The sequence below is a fragment of the Monodon monoceros genome, unplaced genomic scaffold (genome assembly GCF_005190385.1).
Source record: "Monodon monoceros isolate NGI ecotype Baffin Bay Population unplaced genomic scaffold, NGI_Narwhal_1 Super_Scaffold_12, whole genome shotgun sequence".
NCBI lineage: Eukaryota > Metazoa > Chordata > Mammalia > Artiodactyla > Monodontidae > Monodon > Monodon monoceros.
The window spans coordinates 35,847,849-35,873,280 of NW_021703768.1; the positions used below are offsets into that span (position 1 = coordinate 35,847,849).

The 25,432-nt window shown below is 42.3% G+C and overlaps 1 protein-coding gene across 3 annotated transcripts in view; it reads left to right on the plus strand.

Moving 5' to 3' along the window:
* GHR (growth hormone receptor) overlaps positions 1–25,432 on the plus strand; it is a 279,446-nt gene that overhangs the window by 179,243 nt on the left and 74,771 nt on the right. For all 3 annotated transcript variants that reach the window (XM_029216313.1, XM_029216311.1, XM_029216310.1), the window contains one exon: positions 16,673–16,738. In XM_029216313.1, the coding sequence (XP_029072146.1) occupies positions 16,673–16,738 (66 nt within the window). The remainder of the gene's footprint in view (positions 1–16,672; positions 16,739–25,432) is intronic.

Below are 25,432 nucleotides of genomic sequence, written 5' to 3' on the forward strand. Positions count from 1 at the left end.
CCTCTGAAATATAATTTCAATCAAATATTTTGTTTTTTAATTTCTAAACGTTTTGCCAGAGGCTTTTTGATCAGTGGTTTCCGCAAGGAAGCTAGTAAATGCTGCCTAGTGGGCAGACTTGGGCCTTCTGCTCCCTCTTTGGTCAAAGCAGCCCTACTTTAAAATGAACAGACTGAGTCTTTACTGTCAGAACGAGGTTATTCTGTTAAGTGAAAGTGTCTGAAATCTTCTAGAACCTTTCCAACATGGCATTAAATGAGCCTTGCCTCAAGAGGAAAGGGGGATTTGACACGGCCAACTTTGCAGGGAGGAAGGGAACATTTAATAGAAATTTATTACCATATTTTTATTTCTCAAGAAGTTGAAACTTTTCAAAACAAACATTCGTGTTAATTTTTGGACCCTTCTGGGTTTAAAGTCTCAGCTGATACAAATTTATGATTATTCATGTGCTTTAGTACTTAATGGTCATGAGGGTGAGGGTAGTCCTGAAGAAGAGGTCACTGTGAACTAAAGGAGGGAAGCAAGGGGGATGGTCCTTAGGAGACTTGGCAGGAGATGTGGAAAAGGAAACTTTCACATAGAAATCAAGCCATGTAGAGAAAGCCTTATTTTGTCAAGGTCTTCTGAACAAGTAAGAACAATAGAGAATAATGGATATGTTCTCAGTCCCCTCAGAGGTCATTCCTGGGCCATTGTAAGAGCCCCTTGGATTCCCCAATCCCTCAGGCATGCAGCTGAAGAGCTCAGTTTCCTAAAACAGCCCTTTTGTCCTATCACGCTCTAGTTCAAGAATCTTAGTGGTTCACATTGCCAAATGCTTCAAGTCTGTGTTTTGAGGCCATCTGACTCTCCACTAAATGTCCAACCTTTCCCCCATCTCCTCCCAGACACACTCCCCGTCATGGCTGTATCTGTCCTTCGCAATGCTCCTCTGAGCCAGTCTTGCCCTTTTATCATTGCCCTGGGCATGTTATTTCCCTCACCTGCCCATCTATCTGCATCCTCCATTCTACAAGCCTTCAAAATGGATTCCGGTCCCATCACTGTCATATAAATTATCAAGCTACTCCTGACTGTGCCACTCTCTCACTTCCCAAAGTCCTCGTGCATCAGCAAGTTGTAACCATTTTCGCCCTCAGGAGCCTCAGGTAGCATCTGGTCTGTTAGTTTTGCTCCCGGACCAGATGAAAATTTCTAAGCCCAGGAATTTCAACTATTACTTTTCCTTAGCCCACAGAACCTAGCAAAGAGCTAGGCATTTAGGCAATGCTCCCTATAAATGTGCAGTTTGCCATCTCAATATTTTTCATTTTCAAAGAATGGGTTTAGGGAAGACATTTTCAGACAATGTGGACGTGTCATCCGTTACCTTTATAACATGCTGCCGGTTATGAATAATTAACATTGTGGTTAAGCTTAAGAAACAGAGGAGGTTACCTGTTCACACTACACTCTAAAAGTAGGAAATTTGAAAAAATAAACACATACTTAGTGGGTTTTAATTAAAGAAAATTATGTGATTATCAATTTTAATATGTCTGAAATATACCAGTTTGTGCCAATCTACTGTAAGAAGGTGTCCAAGGAGGGAGAACAATGTTAATTATTTCCGAGAGCTTTGGGTAGATTCTAATTATTGGGAATAAGTGTTACAAACAGTTCACATTCCAGTGTGACTTGAAGTACATGTTTGGAGCCTCCATGTTCTCTAACGCTGTTATGCTACTCGTTTATCACATACACTTGGGTCACATTTTCCTGTGTGGAGAGAATATCCTAATGATAGTAACTGTATACAAATAGTTGACATTCCATGTTCCTCCTTAGCAGTCTTTTCAAGAAAAATCACTGATGGAGAACATCAGTGGCCAGTTCAAGGGGAGAGGTGAAATGTCAAAAATTGTCAGAAGGGAGCCAATTATCAAGGAAGGTTTTGTGAAGGAGGGGTGATCTCCGGGGAGTTGGAGATTTTTGCTTAAGGAGGGAAGGATGGAAACTTTCAGCAGAAGAGGATAAAGAGAAAAAGGTAAAGGAGAAAGAAAAGAGAACACAGGCTGACGATCGTAGGCACGCCGTCTTGACTGAAGCGTGTTTGCGTTAACAAGTTGTGGGAAAGAAGTTAGAGAAAAGCAGTGCCTTCTGAAGAAACGCTTTGAATGTTGAGCTGCAGAATTTGGACTTAATCCAGTAAGCAAGAGGGTGACATTTGAGTCCATCAGCAGGGGCGTGGCAGGATGAAAATGGTATTTTAGGAAGATTAATCCAACATTGCGCAAAGAATAGACTGGAATCCCTGCTCAGGGCAGAGATAACAGGAAGCTTTGGAATAAGGCGTGGGTGAAGAAATGAGGCCTCGTTAGGGAAGTGGAAGTTGGCAAGAAAGGGAGTAGCCTGGGAAACACATCATGGAAGGAAAGAACCAATGGTATGTTCTGACAACTGGTAGAAAAAATGAGAAATCATAGACAATCCAAAATTGTAAGTCCAAGTCCAAGAAAACAGTGATGATGCCATTTCTGGAGACTGGGAAAAGATATTAGCCAATCTTTAGATTACCAACTATTTGCGTTCAAAGATTCTGCCTGCTTTAACAGCCTTTATGCCCCCCTAAGCAAATGAGCAACCATTTATTTGTTGCTAATTGTCAGGAATTTTCATAGGGTTTCCAGGAAAATATTTGCAGCTACATCTACAGCTTTTAAATCTGTTGCAGATAAGGTAACAAGCAAAAAGTAGATAAAGTCCCCATTATTACTGGGCCAAGGGGTTCGTTCATGCATTTCTCCATTCAACAAATATTTATAAAATGCTTACTTTGTGCTGAGAAAGTAGGTCCTTGCTTTTCTCAGGACTTATATTCTAGTGGAGTGAAGATAGGAAAATAGAGAAGAATACAAATAATTGAACTCAACGCAAAGATAAATAAAGGCTATGAAGAAAATAAAACATAGCGATGTCCTACAAGTGACTTGGGAATGACTCCTTTAGATTATTTGGTCAGAGAAAGCATCCTTGAGAAGATACCATTTGAGCTGAAGCCTGAGTCAATCACACAGAATCATGTGGGTACTAAGAACAGCAGGGGTTGAGTCTGAATAAGATCAGTAAGCTTCAGGGCTGGGGCGTAACGGTAAGAAGACGTTGGCGCAAGGAGAAAGAAAGGGAAGCAGGGGCCACTCTTGGAATATACTAGCCAGGATCAGGAGCAAGGGACAGGAAGCATAATGCAAACTGACTTAAGTAATAAGGAAAGTAATTCATATAATTAGAAAAACAGAGTTGGTGCAGGCTGTGGATCGGCTAAATCCAGTGGCTTCAAATTCATTTTCCAAAAGATGTCTTTGCCTGGGGTGGTGGTGTGATGAATTGGGAGATTGGGATTGACATGTATACACTGATGTGTATAAAATGGATGACTAATAAGAACCTGCTGTATAAAAAAATAAATAAAATTAAATTTGACCAAGTTGGTAAAATTCCAAAAAAAAAAAAAAAAAGATGTCTTTGCCCTGTCAGTTGTATCAGCTGCATGTTCAGGTTTGGGGTGAAATAGGCAAAGCAAGGAGCCTGGGGCCTTCTGTAAATCTTTTCCCTTAAATTTTCTAGAATCCCCCCCAGTAAGATTCCCTTTGGGGCCTTCTGTAAATCTTTTCCCTTAAATTTTCTAGAATCCCCCCCAGTAAGATTCCCTTTGGGTCACATCCTCTTTCTTGAACTTCAGAAGAGGATGGGAATAACCCTCCGTCCAATTATACCTACTCTTGGAGCTGGGGTTGGGTTGGCTTCCCTTGAGGCACATGAGCTGCTTGGGGAGGAGTGGTTACCTGAACAAAATCACGTTTCTGTTGAGAAGGAAAGAGGAAGGCAGTCTGGGTAGACAACCAGCCGTGTTTACTACACAAGAGGTCTTGGTGGCCCTTACAAGGAGTTTGGGCTTTAGTCTGATTACATGGGAAACCATGGAGAATTTTAATGAAGTATCATGATCTGGTTTATGCTTTTAAAAGGTCACCCTGTTTAATGTTTCAGTAGTTAATTGAAGGGGGCCAAAAGTGGAAGTGAGAAGACCAATTAGGAAGCTATTTGAAAGTCTAGGCAAGAGGTGTTGGGAACGTGGGCTATAATAATAGCAAAGGAGAAGGAGAGAAGTGAATTGAGATGGAACTGACATAATTTGTCGGTGGGTTAAATAAGGGCATACGAGTTAGGGAGACTGAAGAAATGAAGATGGCCTATAGGGTTTTGGATTAAGTACCAGCGTGGATGGTGAAATAATTTACAGAGATAGTGAAGAGTTGACAAGGAGTGGGTTCATCGGGGATTACTTGAGAGTTGTGTGTTAAGATTGAGATACCTATTGGATATCTAGTGAAGAGGCCAAAGAGGCTGAGTCGAGCCTGGAGTTCAATGGAGAGGTTCAGGCTAAATAAAGATGGAGATTTGGAACCATCAGCATGTAGTGATGTTTAAAGCCATGAGACTTGATGAGATTCCCCTTTCAGGGGGGGATGGGGGCAGAAAAACTAGGGAAGTGAAGAGTCTGTGAAACTACAATATTTAGGGGGTAAAGCAAAGGAAGAGAAGCCAGCAGAGGTGAGCAAGAAAGAACAGCCAGTGAGGTAAAAGGGAGACCAGGCAAATTTGGCATCATGGAAGCTAGGCAAAGAGCGTATCTTTAAAAGGCAATGGTTGGCTGAGTCAAACGCACCTGAAAAGTTGAGTCAAATAAGGAAAGAGAAGAGACCATTGAATTTGACAAGAACAGGTTTAGTGGAGGGGAAGGGTCAGAAACACAGCTGAAGAGGATTCAAAAGAGAAGAAAATAGGAAGTGGCGTCAATCGTTCAGGCAGGGCTTCAAAGATCTGGGAACAGGAAAGATGCTTCTTGGCAGCACATCTCCTAATGACTCAAAAATGAGTGTACTTTCCAGATACGTTTTTTAAATTGTTTTTTGACGTTATTCTTTAGAAAGAGAAATGTCCTGTTGTAGTTTTCATTTGAAATGACATTGGTGGCCCAACCATTTCTGGCTTCTCTAGATCCCTTTTCCCTACATGCTCCTTCCACTGAAAAGAAACTAGGCCATTCAGATTTTTCCAATGTAGAGCAGGGGGCTAATAGCAGACCAGACTGAGGTAGGATCTGTATAGTCATACCTATTATTTTGGGTGCCCTTCAGTTTCACCAGCTGCTGCTTAGAAGTTCATTAAATATATATATATATAAATAAAATGTAAATTAATATAAATTATAAATACTACATGCATATAATACATGTTATATATATATTTGCATTTGCTGATTTCCTAAACTTGAACTGTATAGAGTCCCAGATCCTCCTTTGTCCCATCTACCCAAAGGTGTCTTTCTCAGCCTTTTTAACTTATATCTACCAGAAACTAGAGCGGGGCAGAAGCTGTGTGGGAGTCCTGTCCCTCTCCCTCCCCCTCACCTCCTGGCCTCAGCACAGTAAAAACTCTGTTCAGAACTTGGCTCACTGCTGCCTTTCCCACCTTCAGTCAGGGAACACTTAAAGCCATACAGTGTCCCTGTCCCGCCAGAAAGCCTATGGGCAGGGCACCCCTTCAGGCTGACACAGAGGCATACTGTGCAAGGCAGAAATTATCACAACATTGTAAATCAACTATACTTTAATAAAATTTAAAAAAAAATTTTTTTAAGTAAAAAAAATAATAATCTCTGGCACATAGTGTTTATGAGTACGGTACAGTTCACTGAGAGCAGTTAACGGCATTTATATATGCCACTCATCGGACAGTTATGTCCTATGCTGATTCTTGCACTGTTTAGTTTGTGTTTATGTATTTGCCCCCTCAATTAGATTACAAGTCCCTTCAAAGTAGGAACCACATTTTATCCTTTCCAAGCCTTTCCATATGTGGCCAGAGCAGTGGCCACATATGGATGATCAATAAGGCTTTTGATTTTTTTTCTCTATGTCATATTGTCACCACACTACACATAATTCCAGCAAGGAATCAAAGCTTATATTTTAGACTATAAGACTTTGCCTGCCCTGTAGATACAAAGAAATGGATCTCCTTTTCAGCTGAAACATATTCCTTCCAGAAAAATGTCATAAGTTTTTTTTCACCCCCAGTATAACTTTCTGCTTTAAATTGTTGTTATGTGATTTGATGGACTCTTTTGACTCTAATTTTAACTGTCCATTTTGGAAATTCTGAAGTTAGATTTAGGGTTAAGCTTCAGTGCCCATAAGGGTTGCTTCTCACTGGAGCCAGAACTACAGAAGGCACAACAAAAAGGACGAAGTTCAAAAAAGTAAGCTTCAGGTACCTTTCTGCCAAGGTACGTGTCTACAGTGGATTGTCACCTTATCCATCTCCATTCACTTTTTGGTAGAGCTTCTATTTTCTGCTGCAAAATAATTTTTGGAGCTGGTTGCATGTTAGCTACAGAGTTTCAATAATGTCTTTCCAAAACTGGGCTTCAGAAAATGAATCTAAAAATTTTGAGTCAAGTATCTGTGAGAAGCTGTGTCAAAGTTTTATGTTTCTTTTACCATATAAAATTGTGACAAATATATCTATAAAGTGTACATGACCTTCCACTAAGAATCTTTGTTAACCAATAAAACCTGTAATCTCATAGATACCAATCAAAAGGCCAGCTAGCCATCATACTACAGATATTAATGGAGGGCCTAATATGTGCAGGGTTGGAAAGGATAAAATGTGGTTCCTACTTTGAAGGGACTTGTAATCTAATTGAGGGGGCAAATATATAAACACAAACTAAACAGTGCAAGAATCAGCATAGGACGTAACTGTCCGATGAGTGGCATTTATAAATGCCGTTAACTGCTCTCAGAGAACTGTACCGTACTCATAAACACTATGTGCCAGAGGTTTTTTTTTTACTTAAAAGAATTTTTTTTTAATTTTATTAAAGTGTAGTTGATTTACAATGTTATGTTAATTTCTGCTGTACAGCAAAGTGGCTCAGTTATACATATATATATTCTTTTCCATTATGGTTTACCAGAGAATATTTAATATAGTTAGCTGTGCTATACAGTAGGACCTTGTTGTTTATCCATGCTACATATCGGCGGTCCCCAACCTTTTTGGTACCAGGGACCGGTTTCTTGGAAGACACTTTTCCCACAGGCCAGGGCGGGGGTGTTGGGGGAATGGTTCAGGCGGTAATGTGAGCGATGGGCAGCGGTAGATGAAGCTTTACTCGCTGGCCCACCGCTCACCTCCTGCTGCGTGGCCCAGTTCCTAACAGGCCACGGACTGGTAGCGGTTCACGGTCCACGGGTTGGGGGACCCCTGCTATATATACTAGTTTACATCTGCCAATCCCAAACTCCCAATCTTTCCCTCCCCACCGCACCCCACCCCCTTGGCAACCACAAGTCTGTTCTCTATGTCTGTGAGTCTGTTTCTGTTTCGTAGACATGTTCATTTGTGTCATATTTTAGATTCCACGTACAAGTGATATCATATGGTGTTCGTCTTACTCTTTCTGACTGACTTCACTTAGTAGGATAACCTCTAGGTGCATCCATGTAGCTGCAAATGGTATTATTTAATTCTTTTTTTTATTGTGCCAGACATTCTGTGAAGTACTTTATGTATATCAGTTTCATTTTCTGAATGATTATCCCCACTCCATAGATGGGAATTACCTCTGATCTTCTCTCCATTCTGGAGAAAACAAGGAGAATGATATAAGGTGAGCAAAGACCTAGAATCAGGAATGTATCAGATGGCAAAGAGATGCATTGGTCAGGGGCTAAGGATCCATTTAGGGGAATAGAGAGAAATGAACCTTGGGCCCTATGGTAGTCTGTTCACCACCATATCCCAATGCCTAGTATAGTGCCTTATGCACAGTAGATGCTTGATAAATATGTCTTGTACAAACAAATGGCCCTCTGGCTTGTGTCTGTAACCCAGACCAAGTACAGTGGGATAAGTGTAATTAGTGAATTAAAGCCATACACCAAAGAGCCTCGGGACCCAATGCCAACACCTCCCAATTCCCAACTATTACAGTGAAGGATTCAAGTGGGAAGGACACACATAATGAGACAGGTGTGACAGCAATAGTAGCTCCAACTCACTGGGGTCCCTTTCATGGAACGTGACATGGTGACATAGTGAGCAGTGCACACGTCCTTACCCTGGCCTGCAAGACAGTGCAAGATCTGGCCCCTGGCACGCCGTGACCTCAAATGCTTCTTCTCGCCCCTCCCTCCCTCTGTTCCTTCTTCTCTCCCCTTGCCCCTCCCACACCGACCTCCTTTCTAGCCCCCAGTCCCACCTTAGGGCCTACACTCTTTCATGCTGTTCCAAGTCTCTGATAGCTCCTCTCCCCGCATCTCAGTGCCCTCCCCTGCTACCTGGCATCATCCATTGGCTTATCTGTCTCCCTCTGCACACAGCAGACTGTACACCTGGAAAGGCACACCTCCCTCCACACTCCTCACCGTTGTATCCCTGGCGTCAAGGACAGCACCTGGCATCTCACACACCGCAGTTCTGACCTCTCAATATCCCTCAAGTACCTACTTCCCAAGGGAGTAGGATTTTGTTCAAGAAATGTTCCATGGAAATTGGTAAGTGGAACTTGGGAACGAGAGGCAGAGTGGCAGCTCAGACCAACCTGTTTATAAAAGGTGCCTTTGCCCAGAGAGGGGAAAACACAACTTTAAACCTCTGACAAAGTATATGCCTGCCTAGGACACCTTTACCATGCTGTGCTTCTGAAACACTGCCTGGTCTCAACAAGGAGATCCATGAATTTGCCACATCAACTGATCCCCAGGACTTAAAATTCCCTACTACCAGCCTCAGCCTAGTAAATGGGCACGGACTACACACCTCGATATCAAAACACTGGCTCTCTGCTGTAGCCAAAACCAAGCAAATGCATCTATCCAGGTGACAGGAAGGCAGGTGAAGAAGTTAAACGACCCTATGTTCATTAGTTCTTCCCCTCACTGAGCACTATTAAGCGGCTCAATACCATGAAAATGAGTTGAAATGCACTGACTTTGCCTCAAGTTTGAGCATTCACGGTCCCAGGAGGACACTTGTCATCTAATGATGTGCTTTAGAATCTTCTTTTGTGCCAATTGAGACTCCAGAGACCACAGAATGTCTGCTAAATTCAAAGTGATATAAGTAAAGTCATGGTGCCTCACAGCGTTTCTCGAAAGACTTCCCAGTGAGATGCTCAGTAATTTCACACATGTGTACTGGGCACTCACTATATTGAAGGAGCTGTGCTAATGATGTGGTGGGTCAGAAGGAAGAGACAGGGTCCTCGCCTTCAAACGTCCACTTTATCATTCACTGGGCAGGTCAGATAACTGAGATGCCAGGCAGGGAATAAGAAATGCCATGGTCCAGCTATTGTGTGGAAGCACAAAGGATGGAGAGATGGATCCCATCTGGGAGAAAATTTAAAAATGCATCATGGAGGAGAAGACACACTCATCTTGAAAGATGAATGGAATTTTCACAGACTTAGATGGCAGAAAGCCTTGATTTGGAGCGTTCACCAGATTTTATGGTGTAAGTATTCCCACTATGGCCGATTTCAAGTTAATGACATGATGTCACTGAACACAGAGCTGGGAAGAGGTGCCAGCTCCGGCACATCATCTGTGAGTCACCATCTGAGCTTTGGGCTTTATTCAAACGTCTGACTCTATTGCTTTAATGAGTGGATTCACAGGTATTAAAAACATCTAAGACAACATTATAGAGGAAGAGACACCTCTGCCCTTCTCCCTACACCTCAGCCTGACCTTTTAATACTCTGTCTGTCCTTCCGGTCCCAGTCCTATGCCTCTGCCTAGCCACCTAGGACTGATAATGGTCCAGTGCCAACCTGGATGCTGTTTGCTTCTCTTAGCAGGGCTGTGATTCCCCTGGGCTCCTGCTATCACATGGCACAGAGGGATGGCTTTCCGCCCGTTGCCTGGTGTTGACACCCTTGCTGTTCTCCATAATGAGAAGCAGCTTTAAGGGCTGCTAGCTGGGCAGGGTGTTTCACTGTTCTTGTAGCAGTTGGAAGCGAAAGCCAGAGGAATTGCTGGGAAGCTTTGCTGAAGGAAGATGCAAGCCAGCTGAGACCCAGCATGCATATTAACTGCTCCCTTTCATACCTTTTTTTTTTTTTTAAAGCACCCCCCAATGTGTTCTCCTTAAGTCACTGCACCCCTAACTGGCCTTATCACTCAAAGAGCTACGTTTGAAAAGTCAGGCCGTAGTTTCTGTCTTTAATTGCAAGCAGATGTCCTCGGTATGTGCATAAACTTGTGTCAGGAGGATTTTTTTTTTTTTAACTCACCAAGGAGAGCACTGCCAGACAGAAAAGGAATATGTGAAGCTTCAAGTTGTTAGGAAACTTCCACATTTGTCCGCTAAGCCAGAGGTAGACCTGCGGGAAAAGAAGGTCTTTATGATTTCTCATTGCACATTGATTCTTCTTACCTCGAGGCCCAGCTACTCTCTAAAAGCATTTACAGCGAACTATGGCCGCTGCAGATTTAGTTCAGCATGTGCTTCATTTCATGACACCAGTTTCTCCTCCAAAATTGTTGTAGATTGTTTGTGAAGCAGCTTTTTTAGCATTAAAAGGTGTTTGAAACCACCAGCATCATTTCACAGCTCCGTTTTTTGTTTGTTTGAATTATCTCATGTAATGTGCTCTATGATTTACTATTCAAGTATAGAAGAAACACATTCCCTAGTGGAGATCTGGGGAGGTAATGCTGTCCGAAAGATTCAGAGATTTCCTGTTCAGATTACACAGGCTTCTTTAGAGCTGCCAAGAGCCATAATGTGTAGGAGATAATACATTTTATTTCAGGAGAAACTATGGATGGAAATTCAATTTAGCCAGTGAGCCACAAAAGAAATGAAATTCCGGCTTAGAATTGTCACTGCACTCGGGCCCAGGACTTGGTGTGCCAAGGGGTAGCCATGACCAACATGACCTCTGCAGCCCCAGGACCTGCTGTGTAGATATCACTCGATGACAGAGCAAAAGGAAGAGGCCTGGCTGCCAGGGTGTTGCAAGTCCTACCTGGTTCCTCGTGAACTGACCCCTGAAGGGTATTTCCACCCAGAGCCTCAGCAACCTGGCCCCAACAGTATAACTTTCCAGAATGTTTGCAGCATTCAAATAAATCGGGCTGCGCAAGTCATAAACACCAGCTGTGGACACTTAGTGGGGGACCCCTAGAAGAGGAGCCCCACAGAGGACACAGTGACTGATCAGAGCAAGAAAGTAGTGGGCAGTGAACAGGTTTCCAAACGTGTCATGTCATGAGGATCACCTGGCTGGGGGATGGAGCATGCAGGGTGAGCATACAGATGCTCAGGACCTTGCCAACATATGGATTGACCAGGGCCCTAGAGATTCAGATTCTGTAGAGCTGGCACAGGGCCTTGGAATCTGTATGTTTAACAAATGCCACAGTTAAATCAACTGTACTTCAGTAAATGAATGAATGAATGAATGCCACAGTAGATCTTTTTTTTTTAAATATTCATTTATTTGGTTGCACTGGGTCTTAGTTGCGGTAGGTGGGCTCCTTAGTTGCGTCTCATGGGCTCCTTTGTTGTGGCATGCGAACTCTTAGTTGCAGCACGCATGTGGGATCTAGTTCCCTGACCAGGGATTGAACCCAGGCCCTCTGCATTGGGGGCGTGGAGTCTTATCCACTGCGCCACCTGGGAAGTTCCGCCACAGTAGATCTTAATGGTCAGACAAGTTTGGGAAACTGTAGAGTGGGGTGGAGTCAGAATCTGACTCCAGTTCCACTTTGGCCTCTGCCATATAATTGCTGGGTAGCCTTAGGCAAGTTATTTCTTTGAGCCTCAGATCCCTCATTCATACAATGTAACTAATAATATCCACTTCAGAGGGTTGTTGTGAGGATAAAATGGAAAAAATCATAAAATGTCCTGAAGTGTGTGCCTGGTACATTTTAAGGGCACAATAAACGTGAGATGTAAACACCTCACACACATTTTTTGACTTTGCCATCAGCCATCCCCTTCAGAGGCAGCAGGACGGTCTGGGGCATGGCATCAATATGACCAGACAGTGAGCTTGAACTTCAGGCTTATTGCAAGGAGGCTGCATATCTGGAGGAGATATGGACTTTAAATTGAATACTCTTCCGTGATGGTGATCATAGTTTGATAGAGAAAAAAGAACAGAAAGAAATAAGTGGGTCTGGAAAGAGCTTTGAGGTTGAAATCCAAGCTGGGAAAATTTTTGGAATATGCACAAGGATAAATACACTTCAAAAAGGCAGGAAAAGTCATCAAGCAAACTTGAGATTTACAAGGAAAGACAGTTTGCTGAGAATAAACAATTTTTCTTTGATCCCCTTTTGGTTGGAAAGCCAAAGTTTAAAGCATTTGTAATTCATCTACCTCCTTTCTTTAGCAAGCCTTATTTTTCTACTAGGTGCCATGCCCTGTGCTCCTAACAGAGGTTACAAAGATAAAAGGAATACCCATCTCAAGAAACTTGCTGTGTGTCATAGGGCACAGGAGAATAAGCAGTTACAGCAAAGGGTGTAAGAATGGTTTCTAGGGCTGTTGGGTGGAGGACAGCTTACCTGCTTGAGGGAGAAAGCAAAACCTCTCAGTGGAAGTCTTTTTTTTCAGCTTTATTGAGATAAAATTAACATAAAATACTGTGCAGGTTTGTGTACAACACAATGATTCGATACATGTATATACTGTAAAATGATTACGGCAATCAGAGGAAGTCTTGAAATAGAGATTTCATGATAGTTACATCATCATTATCATTATAGTAACCATAAGCTAACAATGATAACGATAGCTGACATTAACCAATGCTTATTTTATGGCAGATGCCCTGTGAGGCCCTTTACGTTATCTCCTGTCGTGTAAAATTGTTGCCATATGCAGTATCTTGGTTTACCTACTTGTGTTTGCACTGTCTATTTGCGGCTGGTTCTAATGCCATTGCTGCACAACTGGTAAGTTACAGTACTCACCAGAACATTGATTCTCCCATACTAGCTTTCTTACTGATATAATAGGCAATTCACCAATTTACAAGAACTGGAACTGACGGCATTTAGTCCCAGGCAGATTACCATCCCCGATGCCACTGACCCTACTTCCCCAAAGTCCCACTGCCTGCATCCAGCCTGTGCAGGAGGACCGGAGTAGATCCTGGGCTTAGGGCATCATCCTGTCCTCATATGTGCAAAGCCCTAAGCTCACAAAGTCTAGGGTAAAAACATTGTCAAATTCTTTGTTGGAAAAGATGAGCTCTTACTTTCAGGGTAGTGGTAGCAATAATAAGTGACAATAATAATAACAAGAAGAATATCTAACATTTACCAAGCACTTATTATATTGCATATTTAATATATTGCATGTATTAACTGACTTAAACCTCACATGTATAGATACTGCAACTGTCCCCATTTTACAGACAGAAACTGAGGTCCAGTTGTGTGCCATAGTTGGGAAGCTGAGCACAAGGCTGGACATAAGTAGGAGAGGATAGATTGCAGTTCATTCTTAGGCAGGTCCACCATGAGAAGCTCCGCCTCAAGGCACTGCAAAGCACTAGTTCTCCAGTGTTTGCAGGATCACAATTCAGTTCTTTATTGCTTTATTTATTTATGTTTGGCTGCACCATGCAGCATGCGGGATCTTAGTTCCAGAACCAGGGATCAAACCCGTGCCCCCTGCAGTGGAAGCGTGGATTCTTAACCTCTGGACCACCAGGGAAGTCCCACAATTAAGTTCTTTGGAAAGACCATTCCCAATATGCCCTTGACCTCTCCACACATCCTAGGTCAGCTCTGCTCCACCCGCTCCCTACAGATCGTGGCTCTTTACATGCCTACGTTGTGTCTTATCTCTGTCTTTATGCAGTGCTTGCCTTGGCTCCAACTGCCCTTTCCTTTCCTTTTCATTTCTTATTTATCCCAAATTCAGCGCCTGTCCAAGGGGTCACCTTCCCCAGGGAGCTTGTCCAGACTCGTTAAGGGCTACCACATTGCCGCTCCAATGCTGACCACTCCTTCATTTATAGATCCCTGCCCGGAAATAGTGGGCTCACCAAGGCCAGGGGCTGTAGCTAATTCATTTTATAATGCCCAGCATTTGAAAGCTCCTATAGGATATACTGGAGCTGTGATTCTCTGCTTATTGTCACCCTTCATTTGTTTTCCTCCATCGCTCGGCACTTCTAGACAGTGAGGACAGCTTGGACACTAAAATTGACAACTGAGGGTGACATCTCCATTTGCTAAGATGGCACAGTTTTTCTCATTGTGCTCGATTTGTAATCAGCACCCTCTCGGCACTGGCATAAATCTGTGGTTCTTCCCCAAGAATGCCATTTGTTCCTTTTATGCCTCGATTCATCACGTACTGTGGAGGGTGTTAGCTGAGTAAGACTTTCTGCTTCATGAAAGTGTTACCAAATACACCATAAGGAGGAAAGCACCAGACGTCTGTCTGCAAAGAAAGCAAAATCCTGGTTTGGGAAGAGTCAAGGGTGGCCAGTGCTCCCCAAGTATTTCCGGGCCTGAGGTTTGGCTCTGTGGGCTCCTTGGGGCCTCATAACTGATGCCCACATTCCATATCAGTCGTCATTCTGGAGAAATTCGTCAACTTTCCTGCTGATCTGAGCCCGGAAACTGGTGTCTGTTTACTCACTTTCAAGCTGAAAATTGAGACAAACTTGCTGGATAATTTTGACAAAAATAACACACATGATTGCGTGTCATCCCATGATGGACTTAATTTTCCTCTTTTTTTGAGCTATCAGGACTTTCTCAAGGCATATATAGTTTTCAGTGAAATAGGTCATTCACAGTTGGAAGTTATACAAACTTGCCAAACCTTGACCAAAAATAACATTCTGGTGCCCAATTTAGTGCAAGGGGTAATAAAGTGTTCTCCGATTTGTAGTAAGGAATTAAAGGCAGGGGTTGGGGTCTAGACAATGGTAATAATAAAGACTAAGGATATCAAGACAGTGAGTAGACTTGAGGGGATTTTCATAAAATGCAGTTTTCCTTTCTGGTCACGTTAAAATCAATGTGTAGTACATTATCTACTCTAGGGAAACGTGTATTCCATTTGCTTTCTGTCGTAATTCTTTATTGTATTTGGGAGTAAATGAGCTTCTGCAGATGAAGTTAATATTAAAATTTAGAGAGAGACTGAAAAGAAACCCTTCCAGAGCTAATAGTCACACAGAATTTAAAATATTAATTCACCAAAGGCCCCCAAACCTAACTTCGCTTGGAAGAACACTCTCACTGATATGCCCAGGCTGCAAAAACTTTCACGCGTTAGAATTCTGCAGTATTTAGTGAAAGGATCTTAACTTCCTCTGTTAGGTTCTATATTCTGAACTTCAGACCCGACAGCTGCTTCCTAGTGGTTAGCCAGGTGGGAGGAGTTAGTAAAAAAAAGCACATTGAGAAGTGGATCAGGACAGATGGACAGGATTCACCCTCCCTGAAATTCAGGGAGATGGGTGTGGGCCAGCTCACTGCCCATGCATCTTCATTTTCTTCCTCTTCCTTTTTTCATATCAAAGAAAGATTTCTTAGCGCTGTTACTGTGGGTTTCTATTGAGGACCAAAAGCATCAGCAGCTTCGCTGCTTTGAGGTAATGCTCTCTGTTTGTTGTGGGCCTGGACCAAACTGCCTCTCTGATAACCCACGGATAGCCTGATGGGATGGGAGGAATCTTGGAGACACCCCCTTCTCCACCAAGCCCAGAACAATACTTTTGTAGCTGAGGTGTTTGCAGTTCAACGCATTTCAACAGTTCAGTGATAACTACATTGATCATTTTCCATTTTTCCTGTTTTTGTTTTTGTTCTTGTTTATTTTTTTCCGGTACGCGGGCCTCTCACTGTTGTGGCCTCTCCCGTTGCGGAGCACAGGCTCCGGACACGCAGGCTCAGCAGCCATGGCTCATGGGCCCAGCCGCTCTGCGGCATGTGGGATCCTCCCAGAACAGGGCACGAAGCCGTGTCCCCTGCATCGGCAGGTGGACTCTCAACCACTGCGCCACCAGGGAAGCCCATTTTTCCTGTTTTTAATGCAACCTAATACTAGTATCAATAAAATTGAAAGTGCTTTTATAATAGATGACTCATTGCCATCTCGCGTCCTAAATTTCTGTCCCCCTCTTGTCCAACTTCTCACTTCCCCTCATTCCTTCCCTATTCCCAGGGTTGCTCACATGTTTATTTCTAAGAATAAACGCTTTTGACTGAACTGTTTTTAATACTCTTTTTAAAAAGAATTTATGTTCCTCCTTGTTTTCACAAGCAAGACTTAAGTTTGGACTCAAATGTTGTAGGAAGGCAATTTTTCATCCTCCTGACTGTGTCCAGGCATGAGACCAGAGGCAGCTAAGACCAGAAGGTTTCCATTTGCTCTGAATATTTAGGAGTTCTTTTCAGAGGGTAGGTGCAATTTTAGTTTGAAAAAGAAAGAAAGAAAGAAAAAGGAGAGAATTGTTGTGAGGTTGGGCCTGGTCACATTTTGACATTTGAAAATGAGATTGTAAGGAAGTCACATCAGACCACTTTTTATAGGGGTAACTAATGGTTTTCGTCTCTTTCTGTTCCAGCCACACCAGCTATCCTTGTCAGAGCATCTCAGAGTCTGCAGAGAGTTCATCCAGGCCTAGAGACAAGTAAGAATTTCACTCCCTTTTCTGCCTTCAACGATATTGTCCAGGTTTTACTGTAATTCAAGCTACTGTCCTTTCCCTATTTTATTTGGGATATGGTAACTGGATGAATGACTGACTGAAATTACATGGGCAAACTAACAAATTTTTTTTTCAGAATTTCTTTTTCAACTTTTCTGCAAGGCTGCTTCTTTTTTTTCCCTTTTGTTTTAATTGAACGAAAGATCCTTTAAATTCCAAAGTTCTTTACAATTTTCAAAAGTTTCATGCAAATGATTTCATATAATCCCATAATAACCCTTTCTTTCCTCTACCCCTGTCTTGCCCCTCCCTCCTTCCCTCTCCCCACTGGTAACCACTAGTTTATTCTCTATATCTGTGAGTCTGCTTCTTTTCTGTTTTATTCATTAGTTTGTTGATTGTTTTAGGTTCCACATATAAGTGATATCATACAGTATTTGTCTTTCTCTGTCTGACTTATTTCACTTAGCATAATATCCTCCAAGTCCATCCATGTTGCTGCAAATAGCAAAATTTCATTCTTTTTATGGCTGAGTAGTATCCCGTTGTACATATAACACATCTTCTCTATCCATTCATCTGTTGATGGACACGTAGGTTGCTTCCATACCTTGGCAATTGTAAATAATGCTGCTGTGAACATTGGGGTGAGTATATATTTTCAAATCAGTGTTTTTGTTTGTACCCAGGAGTGGAATTGCTGGGTCATATGGTAGTCCTATTTCTAGTTTTTTGAGAAATCTCCATACTGTTTTCCACAGTGGCTGCACCAATTTACATTCTCACCAAAAGTGTATGAGGATCCCCTTTTCTCAGCATCCTCGCCAACATTTGTTATTTGTGTTCTTTTTGATGTTAGCTATTCTGCCAAGTGTGAGGTGAGATCTCATTGTGGTTTTGATTTGTATTTGCCTGAGGATTATCAGTGTTGAGCAATGTTTCATGGGCCTGTTAGCCACCTGCATTTCCTCTTTGGAAAAAAAGAATGCTTCTTTATTTTTCTAATAAGCTTATCCTTAGAGGTTAAGTAAGCCCAAATTAATGCAAAGAAAAAAAGACATAAAATAACTTATTGTGGGCCAACAATTGGTTTACTGAGCTTAGGAATCTGCGTTTTTGTCATTATTATTTTGAGATATTTCTTTACCTAGTGATCACATTACCAGACAGTCAAATTTGTCCCTTCAACCAAATCGCCTTGGGCTCTGAAATTCTGTCCACTGCTCCATGATAGCATTTACCTCACAACATCTTCATGCATGTGTTCATACCATGTGCAGGACTCAATGAGTTGTGTGCACTGCACAAATTAATTATGTCGCAATTAATTAAGGCAAAGCCTATGTTTTCTGCTTCTTCTAAATCCTTCACGTGACTTAAAAAAAAACGTGATCACATAGTAGGCACCTTCAATTAAGTTCTAAGGATGGATTTTCTTTTCCTCAGTTGAAGTATGTGCTCGAGTCCACATTACAAAATAAAGGAAGGGAAGTTAGTGTACCTGACCGTGTTTAAGCCATTGCTGTTTCAGGGATCATAATGGCATCATGAAACTATAATTGGGGTTTTGTGCCTAAATTGCAGAGTCCTTTTCTAGTAGGCGATGTAAACATCATTTTTCTTGGAGGTGACTGGAAGGGAGGGTTGGTGCTGTTTTTAACAAACGTCATCAATTCTTCAGTTGTGCCAGACCGCGAACTCTACAACCCTCCTGTTTTAGAATCATCTGACATGTTAATCTGCTCCCTAATTAACGTGAGGGCTTGTGGAAAGACTAGCTGTTGCTCATGTGTGGGTTATCCCAGCCAGAATATTCCAGAGCCTTCACTCAGTAGATGATGTGGCTTATTGCTGCTTTCTGTAAGGAAATAAGAAAGAATCAGTTAAGAATGGTTTACTAATGGTGCGTGCTCCATCCCACACTGGAACCCTCCCCAACACACAACCACAATACACTGCCCTTCTCTTGCCCCCAAAGTGGTGGTAAGATTTCCCTGAGCCATTGTCTTTGTCAGGTCATGGGGTCTGAGGACCTTAAGCTGTGGGCCTTGTTGGAATACAACCTGTGAGTATGGCAGATGTGTTGAAGAAGTTGCTACCAGTCATTTGGCATATGCTGATTTTCTGTCCTTGTGATAAACAAGAATAATAGCTCTTACCCTTCATCTGTGGCACGTCTCACAGACACTGAGCTCCCCACGCAAGGAAGAATCCTATCCTTCCAGCTTCTCCTTATCTGAAGTTACATGCCCTCTGTCTCAGGACTGATTGGATAAAGTACCCCATGTCAACGGATATGTCTGTATCACTAGGCACCTTCCACAGTGCACTCACTAGGACACATGGCCACCTTTATCATCCAAGCATCTCACTGAGATGCAACAGACCCTAGTGCTCCCGTAGCCTCACTGTGTCACTGTGGACACAGTCACGGTATCACAAATGTTTAACTCCCTGCCATGCACCCAGCACTAGCTAGCTCTACACCTTGAGGAAGAAAGAAATGTGTAAGATATTGTCCTGACCTCAGGGAGGTCATATTCCCCCTAAGGAGATAGTTTTACACAAAAAGCTAGTGTTCAAGAACTGTCAATTCACAATTGTAATGTATACATTTCCTATGTGCACTTTTCTGAATTCTCGGATTCAAAGCAAAACCTTGTGGAAGAAAAATAAATAAACCCTCCCAGAGTGAATCCTAGACAGAACTGTCCAAACGTAAATAAAGGCCACCACCCTTCTGCAGGCCACCTTTACTTTACACTTGGGCTATCACAATAACCCTTTAGTAGCTGTCTCGCTCCTCTCTCCTTCCACACCCTACCCCCTCTCTCCTTCCTTGTATCCATCTTCCTCTGCCAATAACGATTTTCAGAATCCAACATATCCCTCTGTTCTAAATAACCCTAACTATCTTTAGTACCTTCCCCACTGCCTAAATTTTAAACTGCAATCCTATCCCAAGACACTCAAATCCACCATCTGTCACCTGACCCCAGCTTGTAAGTCTAGACTACCCACTACTCCCCAGGAGCACTATGCTTTCCCTCCTCTGGGACTTTGCTCGTGCCGTCCCATCTTCCAGAACTATCATCCTTCTGCCTCACCCAGCATTCTGGAAATATAAATCGTGCCCATACTTTAAGGTTCAGCCGAAACACTTTGACCCTTGGCCTGAAGCAGTTCCTCCCTCCTCTGTGTGTGTCTTTGAGAGGTCACACGATTTCATATCGCTCTGAGGGGATATGTTACACGCTGCTTTGGAGTGTAGCTATTTGCATATTTCTCCCCATCTGGATTATGAACAGCTGTGTCTTGTTCAGAGTTGTATAACTCACAGTACCTCAAATGGTACCTTGAACATTGTAAGTAATAAATGATATTGCAAATAAATTAACTAAATGGAAGTATCCTTAATAGCTCCCTGGCTACCCACCCTTCGGCACTCTTGACAATTCCCACCAGCCCCCCTTGTTATCATGGAGCCTCTTGGATCTCAGGGGCGGGGGGTGGAGGGGGGGGCATTCATGGAGGAACAGATCTCGCCACCTGTGTTAATTGCCCATTAATCACCTTCAGTGTTGCTAAAAGGACTCATAGGAATCAAATGGTTTATACTCAGAGGATAGCTTCCTTACAGGCAAAGGATACACTAGGGCAACAGCAGATGAGGGGAGTGCACTGACCGGGGTCTGGAGAGCCCAGGTGTAGGCCTCTTCGTCCTCTCACTGCACAGTCACACCAGACACCCTGTGTCTCCAGGTCTGGAACCACTACCTGTGTGCCTGCCAAGCACCTTGGTACCAGGAAGCCCAAAGTCTGCTCGTGATGGAGTTTCCTAGAGTGAGCTCGTCATGTAGGCACACCCTAGCTATGTGGACAGCCTTACATCAGCCCCCAGTTCCACTGAATTTAGGTGCAAATCATAAATTTAATTATATTGCTAAGCAGCATTGACAAGCTGACATATTCTGCCCTGAAACAACTCAGGGACCCATGACTACAGCACATCACTTACCTTTAGTTAACACAGTCTATACATAGCATTGCCAAGCGTCAGTAACTCTGGAAAAAAAGCACGCGTGGAAAAAAAGCACAGCTAAAATTAACCCATGCCATCCGCCACTTAAAGAATTGCCCATTGCGTTCATCTCTTCCTTCTCTTGCTCACCAAAAAGTATCTGTCCCAGCTTCTAAGCCCTCGGGGCTTTGCTTTCTGCGTGCTTTTTGCGTGGACCTAATCCATGTGAATAGGTGTTTGTGTGCTAATGGGCACATACTAACATACCTTCTGCAGATTACAGGCTTGAGAAATATTTTCTGGAAACAAAGAGCTATTTTTAAAAGTCCCATGAGGACGTTTTAGCCCATGCACGTGGGTAGCAGCATACTTCACCTATGCAGAGGCATAAATCTGAGCAAAAATCCACATATAGAATGAGAAGGATATTGACGGAGTTTACGGTTTAAAGTGGTAGGCATCTTTGTATACTTTAAAGAAGTAACGGTGCAAACTTACTACAAAGAAAGCTGCTTTTAGTTGTGGGAGAGAGTGATGAGGATGGTTAGAATCTTCTAGAGAAAAGCAAAACGTTGTTAGTGCTCCTGAAGAAGGCAGACTCCCGAGTTAGGCTGCTGTGGTCCCATGTGCTTTGTGTTTTCCCAGTAATTTCATGTCTCTCTCACAGTTGGTTTTTGGCAGAGGATTTGATGATCGTATGGGCCAAATACTTAAGACTTATTAAACACATAGAGAAATTATTAAAAGATTGCACATCGTTCTGAGGGGGATTTTTCCTGTCCTTTTTTTAAAGCCACACCTTTTCACTGAATTTGTCACGTATTACTATGAAAGTGTAAATTGTGTGATCAGTGGCATTTCCACCTCAAAATAAAATGAATATCCAACTGGAGAAAACTACTGAAGTTTCATTGACTGGCATCTGGAGCATAAATTAGTCCAAGATTTTATGAAAACAGGCGTCCTGAACATAAACATCCATGACTGAGGTCAGAATGCAGTTTTGAAAGAATCCCAAAAGATTATCATATTAGATGGGCACAGAAATGAATTGCTTCAATTTTTATAAGTTCAACAACTTCCTTTACAATGGTGAGTTACTTTTCAATAAAGACACTTATAGGAGACAAAAATTTAATATAGTAACTGTCATTTTGCTTGTTGGGGTCCTTACTGTACATTCTTAGCTGGACTCCTGTCCTAGCCCCCTAATTTTTCTTCCCTACCTCCTATTTTTTCCCTATCCCCAGCCATCCTACCCTCTGCTTCCACATTCATTCTTGCCTACCTTTGATCCAGTGATTCTTCTGCCCCATCACCTTCAGTGGCTCCCCACTGTTTCCTAAATTATGAATAAACTCATCTCTCTGGCATTTAAGAAGGCCCACAACATGGATCCTATGTACCTTTCTAGCCTCATCTCGCTTATGTACTATGTACACCCATGTTTGTGTCCTCTGAATTCTTGCTTCATTATAGCCATTCATAATGACCCCTTTGTCAGAAATTCCCTCTTCTTACCTCCCAGGTGGGAAAAGTCCTTCAAGGATTTTGTCTTTAAGGCATACTCCAAATATTGCCTTATCCACAGAGCTTTTCCCAGTTCCTCCAAGAGGATTCACACTTCCATCTTAGAATCTCTGAAGCCCTTTCTTTCTCCCTCTCTAGGAGAGGTAGTATATAGCACAGTACTTGAAGAACTCAGCCTCTGCAGCAAGACAGCTTTGGTTCAAGTCCCAGTTCTAGTACTTACTTCCTGCATGATCTTATGTAAGTTTCATGACCTCTCTGTACCTAGTTCTGTTTTGTTTTGTTTTACTTCTAAAATAAAGATGCTAATAGTACCTACCTCATAAAATTGTGGTGAGAATTACAAGTGTTGATACATTTAAAGTAGTTAGGATAGTACCTGGTCCCATGGTGTTTATTGTATTCTCTTGTGGCTCTTATTTATATTCCAACAAGAATTAGAATTGAACTGTATGAAATTTCCCATATTCAACTCTATTTTGGACCATCATATCATAATGTCATTTGTTTCAACCTAATGGAGACTTTTATGTGCTTTCTATTCCCTCTAATAGACTGTACTATTCCTAAGGATAAGGGCTATGTCTTTTACATCCTTGTATCTTACGGTACCTGGTAAGGACCTGGCAAATGCCGAGTGTTTAACAAACAGTCAGTGGATTTTGCACGCACACGAAAAAAATTCAAAAAATAGAAGCCAAGTTTCCCCCCCAGTGTCTTAAGTATTCTTTGGCTACCATAGAGTACCTTTATGTCCTCCGGCAGTCATTTATGAAAGGAGAGAGATTAAAATATGCAGGAGGAGACATTTCTCTCGTCCATTACTAATATACTTACAGTCTTTCCCAAAAGCCTTCCACAGAACCTTAGCTTCAGGTCATGGGACCAGTGTCATGGTCTAGTCTTGGGGTGTGTCCCAGGATGTTTCTGTGTCATCGCTGTGCTATCCTGTGGGCACTTCAGCTGCCAAGGGAATAGTACCCCCACTCCTGCCTGTGACCCATCCCTGCCCCTGTAAGAGCCGAATGACCCTCTCAGCTTTAATCATTCTTTTTCATCAGATATTTTCAACCTTAAGGGCTTATTAACTGACAATACAGCTACAATAAGCACAAGCTGACAGTACACGTAAAAGAAACACAATATAAGGGAAGTGTGTCCGTGCAGGAATGGTATCTCAGAGAGAATGTGCAGCCTTTATTGGTTACAAAGAACTTGAGCTTTGGACACGCATTAGAGAGCAGCATTGGACTCTGACATCGAAGCTGACATTGAATTCTTTACAGTCTGCTGTTTATAAACAACTCAGCAAATGATTCAGTAAGTAAACACAGATTATTATGATCCCTTTTAAGGAAACGGTGTTTATGTTGGCTCCCTCTTGCACCCAAACTAGTGGTAGCCCATCCTGACTCACAGATAGCACTAATATCCTGATAATGCCAAGCATCCTGAAAGGCTATTTATCCCCCTTCCTTGCTTCTCTGAGGTTGGAGGGAGGCCGGTAGACTTATGCACTTTATAGAAGAAGAAACAGAGGTAGAGACAAAACAGCTTTCCCAAGTCTCTTTGACAGACCAACAAGAGAGTAAAGAAGGTACCGTCCATGCGATGCTTTGTATCTGCTCCTAGATGAGCAAAATAAAGTGTAGATAATGCATGTTATTGATAATTCAAATAACAGTGTTTAGTTATCTCAAAATAGGGACTTGATAGTGACTTTTTCCAGGCTGAAATACTCAGATAATGCCTGCTATTAGTTTCCCAGTGGTAGTGCTTCATTATACGCTCCCTGCTTTCACATATAATTGTTGGGAGGTAAGGATTCTTTGTAAGATAAATATTAGGTCTTGACTTTTTTATCCTCCTCAACTCCCAGCAATTTGCTGAGCCATAATCAGTGGTGAGTAGATATTTCCCACTGAGTTTACGAGAGACCTGTTCTCTGTGCACGCGCTCAGACCAGCGTCAGTGAACGTCTAGAGGGGGAGTGAAACCACAGCTCAAGGTCAGCCTCCTCAAGCCCCTGCAGGTCCTTTCTGATTGTCAACATATATCAAGGTTGTCTGTTTATTCTGGAACCCAAACAGTAAGAAAAGAGTTAGAAATCTGTGGGCATATGCCTCGGAAAGCCTTGACTGTAGAAGTAACATTTTTTTTTGATTAAGCATCTCTCTAAAAATTCCAGTGGGCCTGTGTGTACTCTACATACCCATTCCTAGTATGGTTTCTCTTCCAAAGCATAACACACATTTTTCAGGGGTGAAATCCAAGACAAACATTCTTTCACCCTAGGTGACCCCAGTGGGTGGTGAACTCTTTTTAGTGACTGGAAAGTTAAAGCATCCCAAAGTTGACTGTGACCTTTGAGTTCCAGACTGCAGCCCTGACGACTTGCTTAGTTCTACAGCTTCAAAACCAACTCTGTAATCACTGCTCTCAAGAGAACTCTGGCTTCTGTGCACAGAAGCCTCTCTAGGGAGAGACAGAGGCTGGGCTCTGTCAGTCATTCCAGAAAGGCCTTTGTTCATACCAGCTCCAACTTGTGATGCACAGTTTTTCAGATAATGTGCACTTTTGCACTAAGGAAAAAACCTTGAATTCATCATACGGGTGGGCCCTGATTTTAATACAGATTAATCTATGCACTGAGAAAGCAGACTACACACCATATTTATAAAAAGATTTATGGAATTCAAACATAGGTACCACTGAGTAGAAGTTCAAATAATAGTGTGCCTTATGGCAAATATATGCAATATATATTTAAACCAAAAATAAGAGATGACGAATTACTAAATAAAGAACTTATCACTTAGAAAATAGATTATACAACTTTCAAAGGGCTTTTAAATATATATAATTTATAGGAAATTGATTTGCATGCAATTCACAATATACGATACAAAATCAGCTACTTTTTTTTAAGGTCAACAATTATTTGAACCAGGGGTTGGCAAACTGTTGTCCTCAGTCGTTTTGTAAGTAAAGTTTTATTGCAACACAACCAGATCTATTTGTTTCAGATTGTTTATGACTGCTTTGGGGATACAATGTCAGAGTTGGGTAGCTAAAACATAGGTCCGCAAGCCTGAAATATTTACTATCTGGCCCTTGAAGAAAAA